At 50.3% G+C, this 17,703-nt stretch overlaps 8 protein-coding genes across 8 annotated transcripts; 4 read left to right on the top strand and 4 right to left on the bottom strand.

Moving 5' to 3' along the window:
- Positions 1-1,754: 1,754 nt before the first annotated feature.
- N7515_004206 (uncharacterized protein) lies at positions 1,755-3,255 on the bottom strand (the record flags this gene model as incomplete). Its single annotated transcript, XM_056664950.1, has 2 exons — positions 1,755-3,172; positions 3,222-3,255. The coding sequence occupies 2 exons, from the start codon at positions 3,253-3,255 to the stop codon at positions 1,755-1,757; spliced, it is 1,452 nt and encodes a 483-aa protein (XP_056524007.1).
- A 274-nt stretch (positions 3,256-3,529) lies between these two features.
- N7515_004205 (uncharacterized protein) lies at positions 3,530-4,033 on the top strand (the record flags this gene model as incomplete). The annotated part of the gene is made up of 2 exons (XM_056664949.1): positions 3,530-3,550; positions 3,599-4,033. The coding sequence occupies exons 1-2, from the start codon at positions 3,542-3,544 to the stop codon at positions 4,031-4,033; spliced, it is 444 nt and encodes a 147-aa protein (XP_056524006.1). The 5' UTR covers positions 3,530-3,541.
- Positions 4,034-4,038: 5 nt separating this feature from the next.
- Positions 4,039-5,025, top strand: N7515_004204 (uncharacterized protein; the record flags this gene model as incomplete). Its single annotated transcript, XM_056664948.1, has 1 exon — positions 4,039-5,025. The coding sequence occupies one exon, from the start codon at positions 4,039-4,041 to the stop codon at positions 5,023-5,025; it is 987 nt and encodes a 328-aa protein (XP_056524005.1).
- Positions 5,026-5,153: 128 nt separating this feature from the next.
- Positions 5,154-5,915, bottom strand: N7515_004203 (SDR family NAD(P)-dependent oxidoreductase; the record flags this gene model as incomplete). The annotated part of the gene is made up of 1 exon (XM_056664947.1): positions 5,154-5,915. One exon carries the CDS (start codon positions 5,913-5,915, stop codon positions 5,154-5,156), a length of 762 nt encoding a protein of 253 aa, XP_056524004.1.
- A 1,951-nt stretch (positions 5,916-7,866) lies between these two features.
- N7515_004202 (VOC family protein) lies at positions 7,867-9,137 on the top strand (the record flags this gene model as incomplete). The annotated part of the gene is made up of 4 exons (XM_056664946.1): positions 7,867-7,869; positions 7,926-8,109; positions 8,394-8,605; positions 8,658-9,137. 4 exons carry the CDS (start codon positions 7,867-7,869, stop codon positions 9,135-9,137), a joined length of 879 nt encoding a protein of 292 aa, XP_056524003.1.
- A 429-nt stretch (positions 9,138-9,566) lies between these two features.
- Positions 9,567-12,905, bottom strand: N7515_004201 (FAR11/STRIP family protein; the record flags this gene model as incomplete). Its single annotated transcript, XM_056664945.1, has 5 exons — positions 9,567-10,407; positions 10,460-10,589; positions 10,642-10,888; positions 10,940-12,754; positions 12,783-12,905. The coding sequence occupies 5 exons, from the start codon at positions 12,903-12,905 to the stop codon at positions 9,567-9,569; spliced, it is 3,156 nt and encodes a 1,051-aa protein (XP_056524002.1).
- A 372-nt stretch (positions 12,906-13,277) lies between these two features.
- N7515_004200 (phosphatase PAP2 family protein) lies at positions 13,278-14,099 on the bottom strand (the record flags this gene model as incomplete). Its single annotated transcript, XM_056664944.1, has 3 exons — positions 13,278-13,735; positions 13,811-14,000; positions 14,052-14,099. The coding sequence occupies 3 exons, from the start codon at positions 14,097-14,099 to the stop codon at positions 13,278-13,280; spliced, it is 696 nt and encodes a 231-aa protein (XP_056524001.1).
- Positions 14,100-14,934: 835 nt separating this feature from the next.
- On the top strand, positions 14,935-16,944 carry N7515_004199 (RBR-type E3 ubiquitin transferase; the record flags this gene model as incomplete). The annotated part of the gene is made up of 1 exon (XM_056664943.1): positions 14,935-16,944. The coding sequence occupies one exon, from the start codon at positions 14,935-14,937 to the stop codon at positions 16,942-16,944; it is 2,010 nt and encodes a 669-aa protein (XP_056524000.1).
- Positions 16,945-17,703: the final 759 nt, after the last annotated feature.

Here is a 17,703-nt window from a genome sequence, read left to right as displayed (position 1 = left end):
CAATATAGGGTGGTTGCAAGTGTTGGAGGAGTAATTTCCGAGAGAGTAATTTGTTTTGAAAGCTTTGGATGGCTGGAGTTGGTGGAAAAGCGCCATCCGCAATCCGGATCAGGGAACACAAAATGATGATGTAAGCGGCCTGGGGGTTGTCATGTGTTCTAGCCAACACGACCAAACACGACCAAACACGACCTCAGCCTTGAAGCAGTGCAATTGATTGGGTTTGATTTGCAGCATGCACTTGGTCTTGTCGGCTGAGGGCGAGGCTGGGCAATGGGCATAGTTGGCCCTTGCATGGATGTGTCGATCTTGTGCTACCTGTGTCTTTTGTTGCAGTTCGTGTCGAGACTGCCGAGGCTCGAGTCTCAAGGCCTACCACATCCATACACGGCAATGAAGAATGTACCAGCGCTCTATAATACCGGGCAGGTGAGAAATGGGCATATTCTTGGGCGAGTCTGTACAAAGCCCAAATTACAGTTTGTAGCCTTTCATTGCATATATCCTCCAGCTCAGTCTCTACATAAATGTGCTGCTGCAACCCTCTGATCGATCATCGCTGTGAGAGAGTACTTTCATACATGTAGTGGGTACATCAAATGAATTATCGTGCACGCCTCTCGGCAGTCATGGAACTATGAATGCAGCCTTGGAAGATATTTCAGGTCTACATGCATTTAATCCGGTCAACTACCTAATACGGTCATGTGCTTATATATCCCACCGAGATATAGCCAATATCAACATAGGGTCAATATCAAGCTTGAATACGGGGATGACTTCTGATATTTGCCTTTGCCCCACGAACACGGCTCTTGAGCACAAACTACTTTTATTTCGCAGAATAAGACAGATATACTGCGGAAGGATGCAGAACGGTGTTCGGTATTCCAGACGTTACCTGCTCATAAGGCCACAATCTCCCAGTTTCTTCATCAACCAGCCAAGTGGCCGAGCAGTAACTCAGCCATCTTATCTTCCTTGGTCTAGTGGTGATGATTTCCGCTTGTCATTAAAACCGATAAGCGCGGGAGACCGGGGTTCGATTCCCCGAGGGAGAGATTTCTTTTTGCTCTTTTTGGACTCCTAAGATCTATGTCATGTTTATCCTTTTGCCTCATTGAATTTGTTACCCCGAGATATACCCGTCTTGTTCAAAGCAATTACTTCCATCGATTGCTGGTGCAGAGAGTGCCCTTTGGATATGGCCAAGACCGAACGAAAACCTTTAAAGTGGAGCCGAGCCCTAAAATCCACATGCAGCCCCATATATCACAACCAAGCAGAAATCTTCATCAAGGCCGGCTGGCCCAATGGCAAGGCGCTTGACTACGAATCAAGAGATTGCAGGTTCGATCCCTGCGTCGGTCAATTTTTTGGATGATTAGCATCATTTTGATACTATCGTTGGCCAGTTTGAGCCCAAAGTGATCGGAATCTATGTTTTTGGTAAGGGTGTTGATATAGACACACCCTATGATCTCCGTGTCAATAAGCGTTAGCCGAGCCGAAGGGTTACACAGTACTGTAGTATGAGAGCCCAGTCGACTGACGCGGTAGTGATATCCCAGTGTTGGAGTCCTTGTTCACTTACTTATACATGGGGCATTTGGAAGTCCTGCCTCGGACTATTAACTAACACTTCAGCCGGATTGATTATGTGATTATGTACGAAATAATATAACTAATAAGTTATGTACAGAAACCCCTCCCGAGATTCGCAGCTGAGACGGCGAAACGTCAATCAGTCAACCTCACAAGGATAAAAAGTCCTCGCGAATCGACGAAGAAATCCCATCGACGAACGGCATCTCATCCGCCACTGACACACCCAAGGCCCCAGCCTGCCAACTGATTGTACACATCAAGCTCCCACCCTTGACACTGATGACATTAAAGACGAGTGGCGCACTGGGCACATTAGCAGGCTGCGAGAACACCATCTTGCTAACCTGATAATTCCGACTCAGACCACCATCCTTGTCATCAAAAGCAAGCAGATTGCTCAATTCATACGAAGAGTCCCGCTGCTGCCCAATCTTTTCCGATGTCCACTTCCTCATATTAGGGACATATCTCAGAAGACCAATAACTTGGTCCTGCAGCGTTGCAGCGCATGCCGCGAGATCTTTGGTGATCTTACTTGCAGCTGTCCACATCTCCTCAGAGAAACCAGGCTCGGCGGCATTCGGTATCCTTGGATGCACCGCAAAAAGACTCGACACATAAAGACCCCACGTGAGGCTAGGAGTCCCTACAGATGCCCGCATATCAACTGGAGTCCCCGAGGCGAAGTTGGTGATGTCTGGGGAAGGGATGGCCTTGCTCAGCGCGCGCAAAATCATCTGGTGGAGCACCCCGGTGAGCTTAGTGTCGTGTGCTCTTGACAAAGCCAGAGCCTTTTGGACCAGCGGTGCCTCAATTTCAAGGAGTTTCACTCTGCTCTGGAGTGCAGCCGTCGGATCGAAAAAGATGGGCGAGCCAATCCAAGTGCCGGCATCTATTGTGCTGGCAGAAGCGCGGATCCCAAGGAGCTTGCCTAGGAACTTTGGCAAGTAAGCTGCAAACAATGGCTCGAGGAGGAATCTCCAAGATATGGGAAGTCTTTCTTTCGTATCAAACGGCGCTGGAAGCGCTCGTGTTGGTGGTTTCACCACAAAGGACCCATTCTCCTTTTCATCCGGGGTCTGGCGCCATGCCTCTAAGAAGCTATGATGGAATGTGACTCCAACCATACCGTCGCCAAGAGCATGGGAAAATGCAAATGCGACGAAGCAGCGCTTCAGGTTGGAGCCTAGCGGTGACGCCAGAGGCAGGACGACGATTCGCCAAGGTGGAATATTAGCAGGCCATGGTCGGTCGAGTATGGGCAACAGGGCCTTTTGAATCGCCGCGTTATCGTTGCTGTTACTGGTACCTTCCTCGTGAATGATTGAAATATGATCGTGGAGATCAATACGGGAAACCGCTTCAAATGCTGGCTTCTCGGTATGTTTCTCCTTGACAATCACATTCAGGTACGGATGTTCCTCAACGCAGCGTTTCAAAGGCGCAAGAAAAGACTCGACTGCCTCGACATCTACATCATTTGCAATCTCATAGACTGCGCCTACGACGAGAGCGTTGTAGAAGCCGAGGTCTTCACGACTAATTGTACGGCGTTCATTGGGACCTGAGATCGGTTAATGCTGAGAGAATCCAATTAAGGAGCTGGTACTAACTGGCAAGTCTCATGAACGTTGTGGGGTCCGACATTCCAATAGAGACCACGTGCGTGCAGCGTACGAAAATGAATAGGGCGCTGATCACTTGGCGGTTAAGGGGTACATCTCGGTATAACTATATTCCGGCCGTACTCGGTTACGGCAGGCAGCCGCGTTAGAGCCCGGCAGGCTGCAGCCCCGCTGGCCTGCCACGGGGCATGGGGCCGTACTAAGCTAAGTCTAGGTGCTAACCTGGGGCTAGGCTGCTAGCAACTAGTACTCTTTCAGTTTCCACTCCACTCGCAGTAGTGGGTTGAGGGCTCACAAGAGCATCAACAATGTCACCTGTAAGTCATCATTTCCAACCTTCTCAGGATTCTGACTAATTTGAATAGATTCATCGAGACCCGGGCTTGACCAGCTGTCCGAGAGACATCTTATACTCGATATTCGAGTTATTGTCACCGAATGAATTCTATGCACTATGTCTCGTTCATACCAACGTTCGCGGGGTAGCCGCAAAATTTCTCTACGAGAATATTCAAATGATCTGGGAGCAAGAGAATGATTATGATCCTCCCCCAGTCACTAAACTTTTGCGAACTCTGGTGGCCAGGCCTCATTTGGCTACTCACATCAGAAAACTTCAGCTCACCGGCCTACCAACCAAACACCCCGCACTCGTGAGAACCATCCGTCTCGTACCCATCTCTCCTACTGAGCTGAGCGAGTCTATATCCTTCATTCAAAAACTGGGGTCCCGTATAGCGACCTTTGGATACAAGAATTACAGCGAGGCAGACTCGATGCGGTTGTCGCACTCCTCCTAGCCCAAATGCCAAATCTCCAGTGTCTGCGCCTGGGGCCTGCTTTGACACAGCGAAGTGAAATTATCGGGATGGTTCTTCGTTCCGCCATCTTCAAGCCCGTAGACTACGGGCTACCGGACTTTCGGCATCTCCAACATGTGTCATACCTCCTCAAAGTAGGACGTGACTACGCGCGCGACCACGAGGTCAAAAACACCGCTGACCTTCTGCCCTTCTTCTATCTATCAAATGTCAAAAGTCTCTCGCTCGCCGTCGACAGTCCTCTCGCGATAACGTGGCCAAAGCCAAAATTGCCTATCCCATCAAGCCTCACATCGCTCGTTTTCCACACCGTTCGGGAGAACCATCTCAGGGATCTACTTTCAATCACGCCGCATTTGAGATCATTGCAGTGGAAGTTCTGGTACGACAGCGGTCTTCTCGATGCAGTCAATTCACCAATCGTTGACCTTGATCGGATTGGTGATGCGGTATCTTGTCTTAAGGACACTTTGAGTGACCTGAAAATACTAGGCGAAGTTTATTTGGGAGGAGACGGCGATATTAATCTCCCTGCTATCAAGACAGAGGGCTCATTGAGTGCAATGGTCGTGATGGACAATCTGAAGACACTTCAAGTCCCATGGGCATTCCTGGTGGGATTTGCACTAGACACGACGAAACGCCTGCAGGATGTACTCCCAAAATATCTTGAACATCTCACCATCACCTGGGATTTGTGTCTACAAAATGATGAGGACGTGGTACCAGATTGGCCTCAGTTCGAGTGGGCGGATCACCACATTATGAAGGTGCTAAAATCATGGCTCGAGGACCGAGAAACGTTCACGCCGAATCTTCGCAGGATCACTTTGGGACTAGTTAGATACGAGACTGACGAGTATGACTGGGAACCTTCGATGAGGCAACGGCTCGCAGAGCTGGGTGCTCATGCTGGAATTGTGTTTGACATAATATTCACAGACGAAGTGATTCTCCCAGATGAAATGTGACTAACATAAGTAAACAGGCATATAAGCCGAAGTCGACAATGCATGATTCGACATTTCTGCACAGCCGTAAGATCAAATTCACCCAAAACAGGCCAGAAATATCTACACTGGAAATAGTGATAGCATCACTACCAGGATGTCATGCCTCCATCAACACGAATATCAGCAGCTGTGATATAAGAGCTCTCACTGGAAGCCAAGAAGCAAGCCACAGCTGCAATCTCCTCAGGCTGAGCAATCCGACCAAGCATAACCCTCGACAACACACCCGATTTGAAACCAGGGTCTTCAAGCAAAGGTCTAGTCTGAAGAGACTCGACAATACCCGGCGAGATCGAATTCGCCCTGATTCCATGAGCTCGCCCTTCCATAGCCAACTGGCGAGTCATAGCAATCACACCACCCTTAGCAGCCGTGTGCGCCAGGCCCGGCACCGGAGTAATAGCGATCCAGCCGTTAGCCGAGCCCACATTGATAATAGACGCGGCAGACTCTTTAAGATGTGGCCAGGCAACTCTCGAGAGCAAGTAGACCAGACTCAATTCCTGGTCAATGGTCTTGTACCAGGTGTCATCTTGGAAGTCGTCGATCCAGGCCAGATAGGCCTTTGAAGCGTTGTTGTATAGGACATCGATGCGTCCGTAGGTTTGGATAGCTAGACTGACTAGTTTCTCGCAGTCTTCGCGCTTGGTGAGATCGCATGGAGACATGGATATCATTTCTCCCCCCTGGTCTTGCACGGCTTTGATCGTTGCTGCTTCGCTTTCGGTGTTGATATCGCAGCCCACGATCTTGGCGCCTTCTTGCGCGAACTTCAGGGCTGCTGCTCGTCCCATGCTGCCGCCTGTGCCGGTGATGAGGCAGACTTTGTTCAGGAGGCGCTGTGACATGACTGTTGTTGGGCTTTTGTATGTGTAGAAGGAGACTATAATGAGTTCTTTCGGTGAAGGAGACGGAGAACAGAATCAGACAGATGAGGGGACCAGAATTATTCATGGATGAAATGGAACTTGCAACCCTCATTTTTGGTAAATTGGGTATATGGACTGGGATATGTCTGACCTTCAATGATAACTCTTCAATCTTGTTGGTTTTTTGTTTGCTTCGCTTTTGACTTTCCTCATATCGAGGAAGCGCCGCGCTATTATCGCGCTAAATGTATTAGGTGCATATTTTAGATGTACGATCATGGGTTCGATCGGTTTTATACGACAATCGGGCTAGACGGTTGGTTCTCTCTTCTCTGTATTTGGAATCATCAGACATGAATTGTGATAACGGCTGCGGCGCATGTCCGTGGACTTTCCCAACTCACATTGACCAGCAATGAATCTGAGCGGCGGTTGTTTGAGGCGATTGGTTTCGGTTGGGGGTTGGTAAAGCACATTGCCAAGGGTTGGCAATGAGAATAATCCGGATCGCCAGTGAGTGAGCATATGTATCGGTTTTATAGACTCAATCGGCCCAGCCTCCCGCCATTAGACAGACTGCAGTAACTATGGTATGGTATGGCATCCATTAACGTCCGGCGACCGGCGTTGCAGGAACTATGCTCTGGAGTGAACCCCGAGATGGGCAGATGGCTGCCCGATCGGCCGGCACACGGGAGTGCTGCCTAGTTTGGTATAGCACCCAGGGATGAATCGGCCCTGTTCAGAGATCCATTTCCCTTTTTCGAGGTTGAACATGGGTGCTTCAAGCAGCATGAGATTGACAAAGAACCATCAAAAGCAGATACCCAGGAAATCGCATTGGGTTAGACTCTGACAGGGATATGATCGGATATCCCGGCTTATTAGCACAAATACCTCGATAACCTCGCATGATCCATGATCGACATTCATATATCCGAGACAAGATCACAACGAAATCTCCCTCGGAAGACATCTCATTCGGACAGAAGACGTCAGTCGACTGGCAAGGCATGGGCACAAGAACATAGCCTTCGCTGGAACAGACTACAGAGAACTGCAGACCTCAAGCAAGACCAAGGAAACTCTGTGCGATAAAAGCACCGCAAAATCCATGATCGACTACGAAAGCTGCTAGTTATCAGACAAGGGTTCCGGGTTCGAAACAACGCAAGATGTGGAAATCCTGCTTTTACGATGATTTCTCTCATGCAAACCGGTGAGCGATGCTTTCTATGCTCAGCGGTTGAGTCGAAGTCTGGAAACCTGAAATGTAAGGCGTCAATAAGCCACGGTCTATCAGCCACGGAGGCAAGGCACAAGAAAGTCATTACAGTCATCCTTAGTCGTCGCCAAGGTAGGAAGATGATGAGCTCAATCCCTGGATTCACGTGTAATTAATACACTGATCCACTTGTGAATGTTCACATCACGATGACACGATCTGTTCACCGATCCACTTGAGATACTCCACCGATCCAGAAGACATCCATGGATCAATCCATGGATTAATAATCCTAGATGCGGTCTTAGAATTTTCTTGCTCCCTCCGGTTTCTTTTCTCTCTTTTCTCCCACTCTACTTGTCTTTTCCTTTCTCTCTTCGTTTCTTAACATCTCCTTGTCCTCTCAACTATATCGGCAATGTCCACCCCCGAGCCGAACAGAAGGGGTGGACATCCGATATAGTTGAGAGGACAAGGAGATGTTAGAAACGAAGAGAGAAAGGAAAAGATAATTCCGTGGGAGCCCCCGCATGCGGAGACTCCTTTGTCTCGCGGGGAGACGTGGGACGCGGGGCCATGCGGGACTGTGGGGAGCCGAGGGGTTTATCAAGGGACCAAGGGTGGCGACATCGATAAAACCAGACACCTCAAACCACGGATATCGAACTGAATTGATCATTGTCAATTGAAGAGGGAATTGGGAACATGGTAAGATCTACTTCGTCATTGAATGACTTTACTATCTAACTGATGGAACCAACCAGGCCACGCAAGCTAGCCAAGGTGCTTCAATCGAAGACATTGTCGCCATCGGTCCTGAGTCGGAGAGTATACAGGTCTGGCGCGAACGATGTGCGATTCAGACTGCATCCCAAATTCGTCTTGTCAAACTGGCACATATGAGATATCAGCATCCTGACCTGGATGAGATCACTGTTTTTCTTCAGGGTAAGTGCAAGGAGCTGCCTGTCCTAAGGTTATATTCCTTCAAGGCAATGGCTGATAGATTCAGACTTTGGTATGACTGTTGCAAAGCGGACCGAGGAAGAAGCTTGGTTTCGAGGTTACGGAGTAGATCCCTATGTCTACTATGCGAAAAAGGGACCAAAGAAGTTCCTCGGTGGGACGTTCGAGGTTGAATCTTACCAAGACCTTGAGAAGTAAATATCTCTTACACTTCGGCATGCGATATCCGCATACTGATGTTCTTAGGGCAACGAAACTACCGACAGCCGGCAAGGTCGAACAACTCACGGATGCTCCCGGTGGGGGCCATATGGTGATATTGACAGACCCCGAGGGCTTCCCAATGAATCTGCTTTTCGGCCAGACTCCAGCGACTCCAGGGCCCTATCCCCCAATCCTTGAAGTCAACCATGAAACCGAAAAATCACGCATTCGCAGGTTCCAGCGCTTTCAGCCAGGACCGGCTGCAGTCCACAAGGTCAGTCTATACTCGTACCAACATTGCAAGATCAAGGCTAACTGTTAGCTAGCTGGGCCACTACGGCGTATGCAGCACCAACTTCGAAACCCTTGTCGAATTCTACACAAAGAACTTCAACCTCGTCCCCACAGATTTCCTCTACATAGAAGAAGCAGGAATAAAAAAGAACGTCGCTGTATTCGCCCACATCGACCGAGGCGACCAGCCCGTCGACCACCACAGCTTCTTCATGAGCTCGAATCAGACAAGCCACGTCCACCACTGCTCATTCGAGGTGCATGACTTTGACATCCAAAAACTCGGACATGAATGGCTTGCCAAGAAAGGTTACAAGTCGGTTTGGGGTGTCGGTCGACATATTCTTGGATCCCAGATCTTCGATTACTGGTGGGATACAACGGGCAATATGATTGAGCATTATGCGGATGGGGATTTGGTGAATGATCAGACTCCTATCGGGTACGGGCCGGCGGGTGATGAGTCTTTGGCTGTGTGGGGACCTGAAGTGCCGTCTTGGTTTTTGCAGTGATTTGTTGTGAAGACATGGGATTTGTATCTTTTCAAAGATAATAACAGCATGGCTCATTTAGCTACGTTGAAACATACCTATACTTCGACATCTTCTCATAGACCCGCAAATTTAGCGGATGTCCTGGGTCAGGGCCCCAGGGGTCACATTCTACAGCTGGCTCCCCACATAAAGTCAATAAGGAGCCATGACTTGAACGAAGACTCAAGGATATTGGCCAGTTGGCTGGGTTGAGGAGGATGTAGGGCATCTGGGGAATGTGGGGCGCGGGGGAAGTGGGACGAGAGATTGGCACGCTGGCACTACTAGTGAGTAGTGGCACATATCAGTTCCATTGAATGTAGGCAGATCATTCATCATTGGTCCAGGGAAGAAGTACAGAAAAAAGAACGACTTCATTGATCTCATAGCGAAGTAAACCATATGTATCTACGACCACCCGGTCCACCCCTCCATAGGCAGCGGCACACCATCCCATTCATTACCATGCATCATAACGCCCCCAATCTCCTCCTCACAAACCCCATTCAAAGTCTCCTCAGCAGCACCCCAGCCCATAGCCTCAAGCTCTCTAACGAAGAAATCTCGCTCTTCCTCCACCAACGACGACCCCTCCTCACCACCCATAACATCCTTATACTGCCTTAGATGCCACCAATGCGTAAGACCGCGCAAAGCCTGTTCCAACGGCAACGCCTCCTCAACCTCAGCATCAACATCAGAGCCAGCGAGCCAGTCATCGCGCAGCTCGGGACGACAATAAAGGTAAATAGCGGTAATAACGCGCATGTTACTCTGACGCCACTTGCGGCCACAGTAGGGGACCTGGGACTTGAAGAGTTTGAGGGTGTAGAAGCGGAGGTGGGGGTCTGGGATTTTCAGGCCCTTTCGGAGGATGTTGCTGGATTTGTATTGAACGAGGAGGAGACACCGGTGGGCCTTGTCGCGGGTTATCTTTTGCATGACGTGGAGGTAGTTGATGGCGGAGAAGAAGTTGCGGAAGGAGTAGAGTTTGATGGGTTCTTTCGGGAGGGGTGCGGTTGGGTAGCCCAGTTCGTCGACTTCGGGCCGGGTGGAACGGGTGATGCCGTTTAGCATGTCTTCCAGGTTGTCTTCTTCGTGGAGACCAGGCATGCTGCCGTTTGCTGTTGGGTCGGGACGGAAGCGGGAGATTGGCGGAGGCATTGCTTCGTCTTCACTTTCTGTGTCGCCATCTGAGTGGTCCTCGTTTAGAGGGTGATCTGTGTTACTTTGGCAGAAGTGGAAGAATCTGGTTTGCGTGAGTGAATTATTTAGGCGAGGAGTGATGTTGGGGGACTTACGATAGGTCTTCGCGGTCGTTCTTATGTGCCACCGCTTGATCGACGTCTTGATGCGCAAACATCTTGAGAATCAAGGGAATGTAGTTGGAGTCAAGTAGAAGCTGTGTCATGTATTCAAATTTCAAGATATCTGGATGCGTCAGCAACGGGTTTTCATTCAAATACCTCGCGGTGAAACTCACGAGATCGCTTAAACCACTTAAGAAGAAGCAAAAGAGTGCCAGACACGGCTTTACCCGTGATCTCGCGGAGTCGGATGTTGTCCAGCTCATCGATGGATCCATCGGAAAAGAGATCGACAGAGCTGGCCATGGAATGACCGTTACTGGTACTCTGGCTACCAGCCTGGTTGACCACTGCACTGACATTTGTCAGGATGATCTTCAGGAACACGATCGTGATGGATTGAAGGTACGCCAGGGTTCGGGACTGGACAAAAGTAAGCAAATATCAAGCTAGGACACGAACGCTTGCACTCACATAGAATGACTCAACCGCATCCAGACGCCGCTGGATATCAGGATCATCTGTCTCTTTGACTACTGGTTTTGGTGCGGGTTCAGACTTCGTCTTCTCCTCATCGCCCGACAAATCCAAATGTTCAAAGTCGTCCGGTAGATCATCTGAGACATTGTCGGGGAAGTGAGCAGCATCCTCTGAGTTCCATCCCCGATCATACTTCATAAAGTGTTCACGCTCCTGCCAGAGCTGCCGCATCGCACGGGTCATCTTGACATGGGTGGAGAAAAGCTTTCCGGCTTCAATGATGGACGCAGGAACATCGCTGCCCTCCCATTTCTTGCCAACCAGTGCGTCCTGGCGTTCGGTGGTACCCTTGCCGCCAATGCGGTTGCTGGAATCATCCAGGGGTGGATACATAAAGGGGAAATTTTGGTTGGTCTGGTAATTCTGTTTCTTAACACCTTTCCCTCCTGGACCGGCGGGTGACGGCGGTGGAGATGGTGCCGGGGTTGCGATGTGAACGGCCTGCTGGAGGATAGAACCATTTCCACCGGCGACCGATGGGCCAACACCACAGAATATACCATTGGATGCGTTCGCTCTAGCTGAGTTATGCGGAAGAGGTGGTAGGATGGAATTGTTCTCCAGTTCCAATGGAACAACAAGCGGTGGAGGGTTGTAGGCTGGGTATTTGGAGGTTATTTCCTGGCGGAAGAGATGATAGTCCAAAGGAGACGCGTGTAAGAATGGCGTTCTGCGTTTTGTGTCATCCTTTTCAGCTGAGAGAGCAGGCTCAAGGACTTCCTTTGCGCGCTTTAAATCATCGGCCCCGCCAAAGACAAGAAGCAGGGACTTCCAGAGCAACAGGAGAATCCTCGTCAGCGGGATATTAGCAGACTCATCCCATCGCAGCCGGGCAATGATCTCAACGATAGAGACCAGAAGATTTGGCGATGAGTCAGTCAATGCATCGCGAATCGAGCTGCACTGAGGGTTTCGCGCCTGTTGTCTGCGGCCGACTTCCACGGCAAAGTACAAAGTTGTAAGTACCAAGTTAGCTTCACGCTCCGGGGCAGCGATATCGCCCGGGCTGAGTCTCTCGTAGTCGATGCTTGAGTCCGAGCCCATTGCCGAGCGGGATTTATCAAAGAGGCGGCACATATACGCCACCAGAGCGGTCACGCCGGAGCATTCCTGGAGGAGAGAAACATTCTCCTCGATGCATTGAATCTGCATAGACTTCTGTAATGGCGTTTCAGCCGCTGTTTTGGAGTCCACGTCTGACGGATAGTTGGGCGCTACTTTTCCACCGGTGAGACCCCACACACCAGTGACGACATAACAAACGGTTTCAAGGGCCTCCAATCGCACAGAAACTTCCGAATGCTGCAAGTCCTCAATCATCCGAGAAATGAACAGGTGCCGTAGATCATGGGATGCATCGAGCCAAGACACCGCGGGCGTACTTGACTGGTGTTGCTGGCAAAAGGCCGGCCATTTATGGTTAAAGGTGGTTTTGGTACCGGTCAACATGACACGGTCAAAGTCATTGTATTGAAACCATTCGTCGAGCTCCTCAGAAAAACTCTGCGCATCGGCATATTCAAAAGCATAGGCTGGTTGCTCAATTTTGGGCATATCGCTCACCAGCTTCCGCAGCTCGGATAAGCTCAGCGAGCTCGTTCCTTGGCCCGCGTTCTCCTGAACTGGAGCTGGCGGCGGTGGCTGCAGAGGTGGAGGTGGAACTGAGTTTTCACGACGAAGATCGGGTCGCTTCATGGACCTTTCGGGGGCAGAGGGCGCCATCTCAGGGGCGGGTGCGGCCTGAGAGGCCTGTTCCTGGCGGAGCCCCCTCAGCCACCTCTTCCATAAGTTGGTCATCTGAAACAGGCGAGATATCGGTTCCTGTTTGATCGATCTCATCTGCCTTGACGATATGATGCTCCTGCATCGTGGCTTCGGGTGCATCAGAAGCTGCGTCCATTATCGGAGACTTGTTGGGTTCTGTGTTCCTGGCAGAATGTTGTGTGGGTGGATCACCAGGTATCAGACACTCCAGGCATCGGGTCAATGAGCAACAAGGAGAGTAGAACTCAAGTTAGGCTCATACAGATAGATCACTACACATTGTTCCTCTTGTCTCCGCAGTGCATGAGAAGGTTGACAACTGCGGTGTCGATACGGGAGACAACCACTCACGTGACCACCATACAAAGGCTTTGTGTGTCTTTTATCCGTCCGTTATTTACGCATCAAGTACTAATAACAAATGGGAATAATTTGCTTTGAGATAAGTGAACAGGAAGTAAACACTCGCTCGCTACTAGTGCAAGGTATAGTCTAAAAGGCGCACCGTCTATTCCGATTTCTTTCCATTACTGAGACCGCGACGCTTCAACCGCTGGGACTCCCAACGTTGCCAGCCGGCCTCAGCCAAGTCCTCACTAACGACGAGATCCCGGACTCTGATCAGCCGGGAGATAGTCGTGTCCAGGGTCCATTCGATCCACTTAGACCGTCGGAGCAGGCTAGTGATCATGAACCACCCACAGGCGCATACGAACCCAGCAGCACAGCCGGCGAGGACTTGTTTCGGGGTATGGTAGTTGAGGTAGATGCGGCTAGCGGCGACGGCGGCGGCTCCAATGCAAAGAGCCAGCATAACCAGGACTCGTAGGAGGACGGCGACATTGGGGTAAGAGCTAGCGGAGGCTTGGCTGTGACGGAAGAGGAGGAAGAACGTGAGGTACACGGAGAAGAAGGTCATGAACTGAGCGTGGGAAGAAGGCATGCCGTACCCCTTGCCGAACATCTCTGTGAATTCCATGTGTCAGTTAAGCCATCCATCAGGGCAGGTAATTGATACCCAAGGTACCAATGACAACTTACCTTTCGGTCGCTCTTCCTTGATGACGCGTTTCAAGACCAAATTCAAGACTTCACTCCCCATTTGTCCCACAAACATCATGATCACTTCTACTTCTCTTGTTGACCAGATCAATGTTGCATAAGAGACACATAGTGCCTGTGGGACCAATGCCATCCATGCTGAGGCATAGGACAGTTGGTCATTGGGGTTCTAAACACCAGTCAGTGAAGCTCAACCGCACAGTAAAGTGATGTTACACACGTAATGAACATGAGTCAGAGACAACGAAGCTAATGGTGTATCTTCCATGGTTGTGTAAAGTATGGGACAGTGAGAAGGAGCAGGAAAGAAAAGGAGGGAAAGAGTGAATTGAAATTTGGAGACTCGAAGTTTCAGGGTCAAAGTGTCTTATGTGAGGAGTCCGTGCTTTTTTGACGATAAGGGGGGCCGATTAGGAGATTAACCGATTAGGAAAGTCAACACAGATTGGGCGGGGAAAAGGAAAAAGAGGGAAAGAAACAAAAAGAGGCGGAACACGTGAGGCAAATATTGATGTTTCCAATTGGTTTTCTTCTGTTTTTTATGAATTTTTTTCAGTTACTGCGTACTGTGTATTTGGGTCCTTCTTAGGTTCCAAGGTTCCTCTCTGAATTCTTTTCTCTTTCCTCCTCCATCTCTTCCCTCTTCTTTCTACATCTCCCACTTCCAAACCATGACGCACCTGTTCTCTCCTCTTACCCCCGATTCTCTATTACATCATCTGTTAGACCCCTCCCGACTCTACGCTGAATATTGGCCAGTGGAAGGAATACTCGACATACCTTGATCTGCTTTTTGTTCGTCACAATTTCCACCAGGGGTCTCAATCGCAACGCTGATTCGAAGTGAATTCTGCTGCAGGAGAGGACCCCCCCCTCATTCGTGCCCGATCGTCCTGAAGAGACAGTTCAACTGGGACCAGTCACTAGTCTTACAAATACCCCTTTTATTAATTCTGTTGCGCCATGAGCGGGTAGCCCTCGAAGACAGTGCAGAGGACAGTATTGTCCCTAACTTGCGGTTCGACGACAGCGGGGTCCAACCTGCAACGCCCCATCAACCCGAGAAATCTTCGCAGAGTGATCACACCCGGTTTCATCCCGCCATGAACGAAGAATCCGAGTTCCCCGAGGATGAGCGCTCGGTCGAGCTTTCCTCGATTGTCGCCATCTTCCCCGAAATACAGATCGATCCTTCCTCGCCCTTCAAAGCCGTCTTTGATCTTCCAGTCGCACCTGCCGTTCCAACCTCGGTTTGCTTCCAACAGCCACGGGATGCCACACTCGTTGCCACTTTTACCCCTCCGACATCCTTGGATGAGTCCAAAGGGGAGTTGAACCAACCGCCAGTCAAAGATGCCCATGCCCTCACACACCTGCCTCCGCTAAACCTCGAGATCGAATTGCCTGAGGGCTACCCAACCGAGAAGCCACCCACCGTTCGTCTAAGCACCGTCCCTGCATGGCTATCGCCCTCAGTCATTGACCGATTGACCGAAGATTGCCGCCGACTTTGGGAGGAAGGTGGAAAGGATCTGGTCGTCTTCACGTACATCGACCATCTCCAACAGCTCGCGGAATCAACCTTTAATATCCAGGATGCATCTGGCGAAATCTTCCTTCCACGGGACCTGAAAGTTGGACTCCTGGATTACAACAAGAAAGCTGAACGTGAAACGTTCGAGCAAGGAACTTTTGAATGTGGGGTATGCTTGGAACCGAAAAAGGGATCCGTTTGCTATCGGTTGCTTCGTTGTTCCCATGTCTTTTGCATTCGCTGCTTGCAGGATTTCTACAACTGCTGCATCACCGAGGGCAATGTTGACGGGGTGAAGTGCATGGCGCCGGATTGCGAGTACAATAAGAAACCCGCGGCTGCGCCAGGTGCAGCTGACACCCCGCCTCGCAAAAAGCGTGATCGTACCCTCGGACCCAGCGAGCTTCTTCAGATCCCTCTGGCCCCCGAGACAGTGCAGCGATACGCCTATCTCAAGAGGAAAAGGAAGATCGAAGCCGACAAAACCACTGTTTATTGTCCACGGGAGTGGTGCCAAGGACCTGCACGATCTAAACGACATCCTAAGCTAGATGACCCATTGTCAGATGAGTTGGACAGCTCCGACGAAGAAGATGCCGCGGAGGCCCGCAACGAAAATAATAGCGGGGAGCTCCCTCCCATGGCGGAGCGTGTGGCAATTTGCGAAGAATGCAGCTACGCCTTCTGCTCAGTCTGTCGAAAAGGTTGGCATGGTGAACTGGTACGCTGCTTCCCTCGCCGCAGCAATGGCGAGCAGACCGAGGAAGAGAAGGCAACTGAAGAATACATGCGCCTGTACACGACCCCCTGCCCAACTTGCAATGTGCCTTGCCAGAAGCAAATGGGATGCAACCATATGCGATGCTTCCAATGCGACACACACTTCTGCTATCTTTGCTCGGCCTGGCTGTGCGCAGACAACCCATACAGACACTTCAACGATCCGAAAGGCCAATGCTACAATCGTCTCTGGGATCTGGAAGGTGGCGATGGCATCAACCCGGACGGTGCTGAGGCCCTCCACCGCATTCCAGAGGCACTTTTGAATTTCGAGGATGACGGACCAGTAGTGGTCGTTCCCGAAGACACAGATGAAAGCGATGATGACCGACCTGCATTCGAATTTGACCACGATGAAGATGATGATATCCACCGACACCCACCTCCCCCGGCTCCTGTTCCACCCCAGGTCAACCGCGGTGGTCACAGACAGGGCCGACGTGATCACGCAGCCGCTCGCGCTGCCGCAGCCGAACGCCAAGCTCAAGCTCGCGCCATGGCAGAAGTACGAAATCGCGAAAACCGGGACGCCAGGCGACAGGCGAGGCCCCCTATCCGGTGGGCAGATATTCCTCCGCGTCCTCTTCCGCAGCGCGGGGATCCACGACACCCCGTTCGGCGAATTCACAATCCGCCTGAGCCATTGGCCGGCGAAGATGGCCGTCCCATCGATTGGGAGGTTGTGGGTTACAACCAAGTAAGGGGACAGGTACACCCTGGTCTTCAACGATTTCTTGACCTAGTGGCAGACGACCGCGAAGATGAATGGGACAGCGACGAATTGGATGACGACTTTTAGAATGAGGTTCCGTGCCTCATTCCACGCTCAACGACGTACAACATGATTCTTCTTTCCATTTCAAAAAGCGTCTTAATGACATTGATGCATTCAACGAATTCACGGTCTTCTCTTGTATTTCTTCTTCGTCCCACCTGTTTTGCTTGGAACTCTGATTTGTCCCTTGCCTCTTTTTACTGTTTATCTTTACTCGCTCTACTCTTTGCTACTTTCACACATGCGCATGGTATTTCTGTATTGACACTCAAGAAAAGTCATATACTTTCTATGCATATAGCGCCTTATTCATGACCCTCAATCCAACATTGATTTCGTTGCATGTCACTAGTCTCTCTCAAGTTGACATGGGACTGTATTTACTCTCACCGTGTTCGACTTAGGATCTGTGACGTCCCTAGCTTTGACCATCATCGTCCAAATACAATAGTGCTAGATGGCAATTTCTAAAGCTTGATCGTATGCGTTTGAAAAGCATACAGAGCATGAGCCCACCTACTCGTACTGCGTACGGTACCTTTGCCCAGTCTCGGCCATTTTAAAGTTCGACGAACGCCTGTGGCACGTGCGACCTTGAAAAGACAAACCTTGTTCTTAACTTCTGGGTGAGTGAGACCCCGAGTTTAAGCTTATTTTGCATCGGACCAATCACATGTCAGCTTGGCTGAGCCTCAAGCCACAAGTATTGCGATGCCGAACTTGTCTCTCTACCTTTTCTGCTGTTATATGCTGTTATAATTGGAAATTCGGTGAGATTGCTTT

This window comes from Penicillium bovifimosum (genome assembly GCF_028826915.1).
Source record: "Penicillium bovifimosum strain IBT 22155 chromosome Unknown utg000003l_segment0_segment0, whole genome shotgun sequence".
Classification (NCBI taxonomy): domain Eukaryota; kingdom Fungi; phylum Ascomycota; class Eurotiomycetes; order Eurotiales; family Aspergillaceae; genus Penicillium; species Penicillium bovifimosum.
The sequence above is the reverse complement of the archived record's forward strand: the minus strand, read 5'-3'. Positions and strand labels throughout refer to the sequence as shown.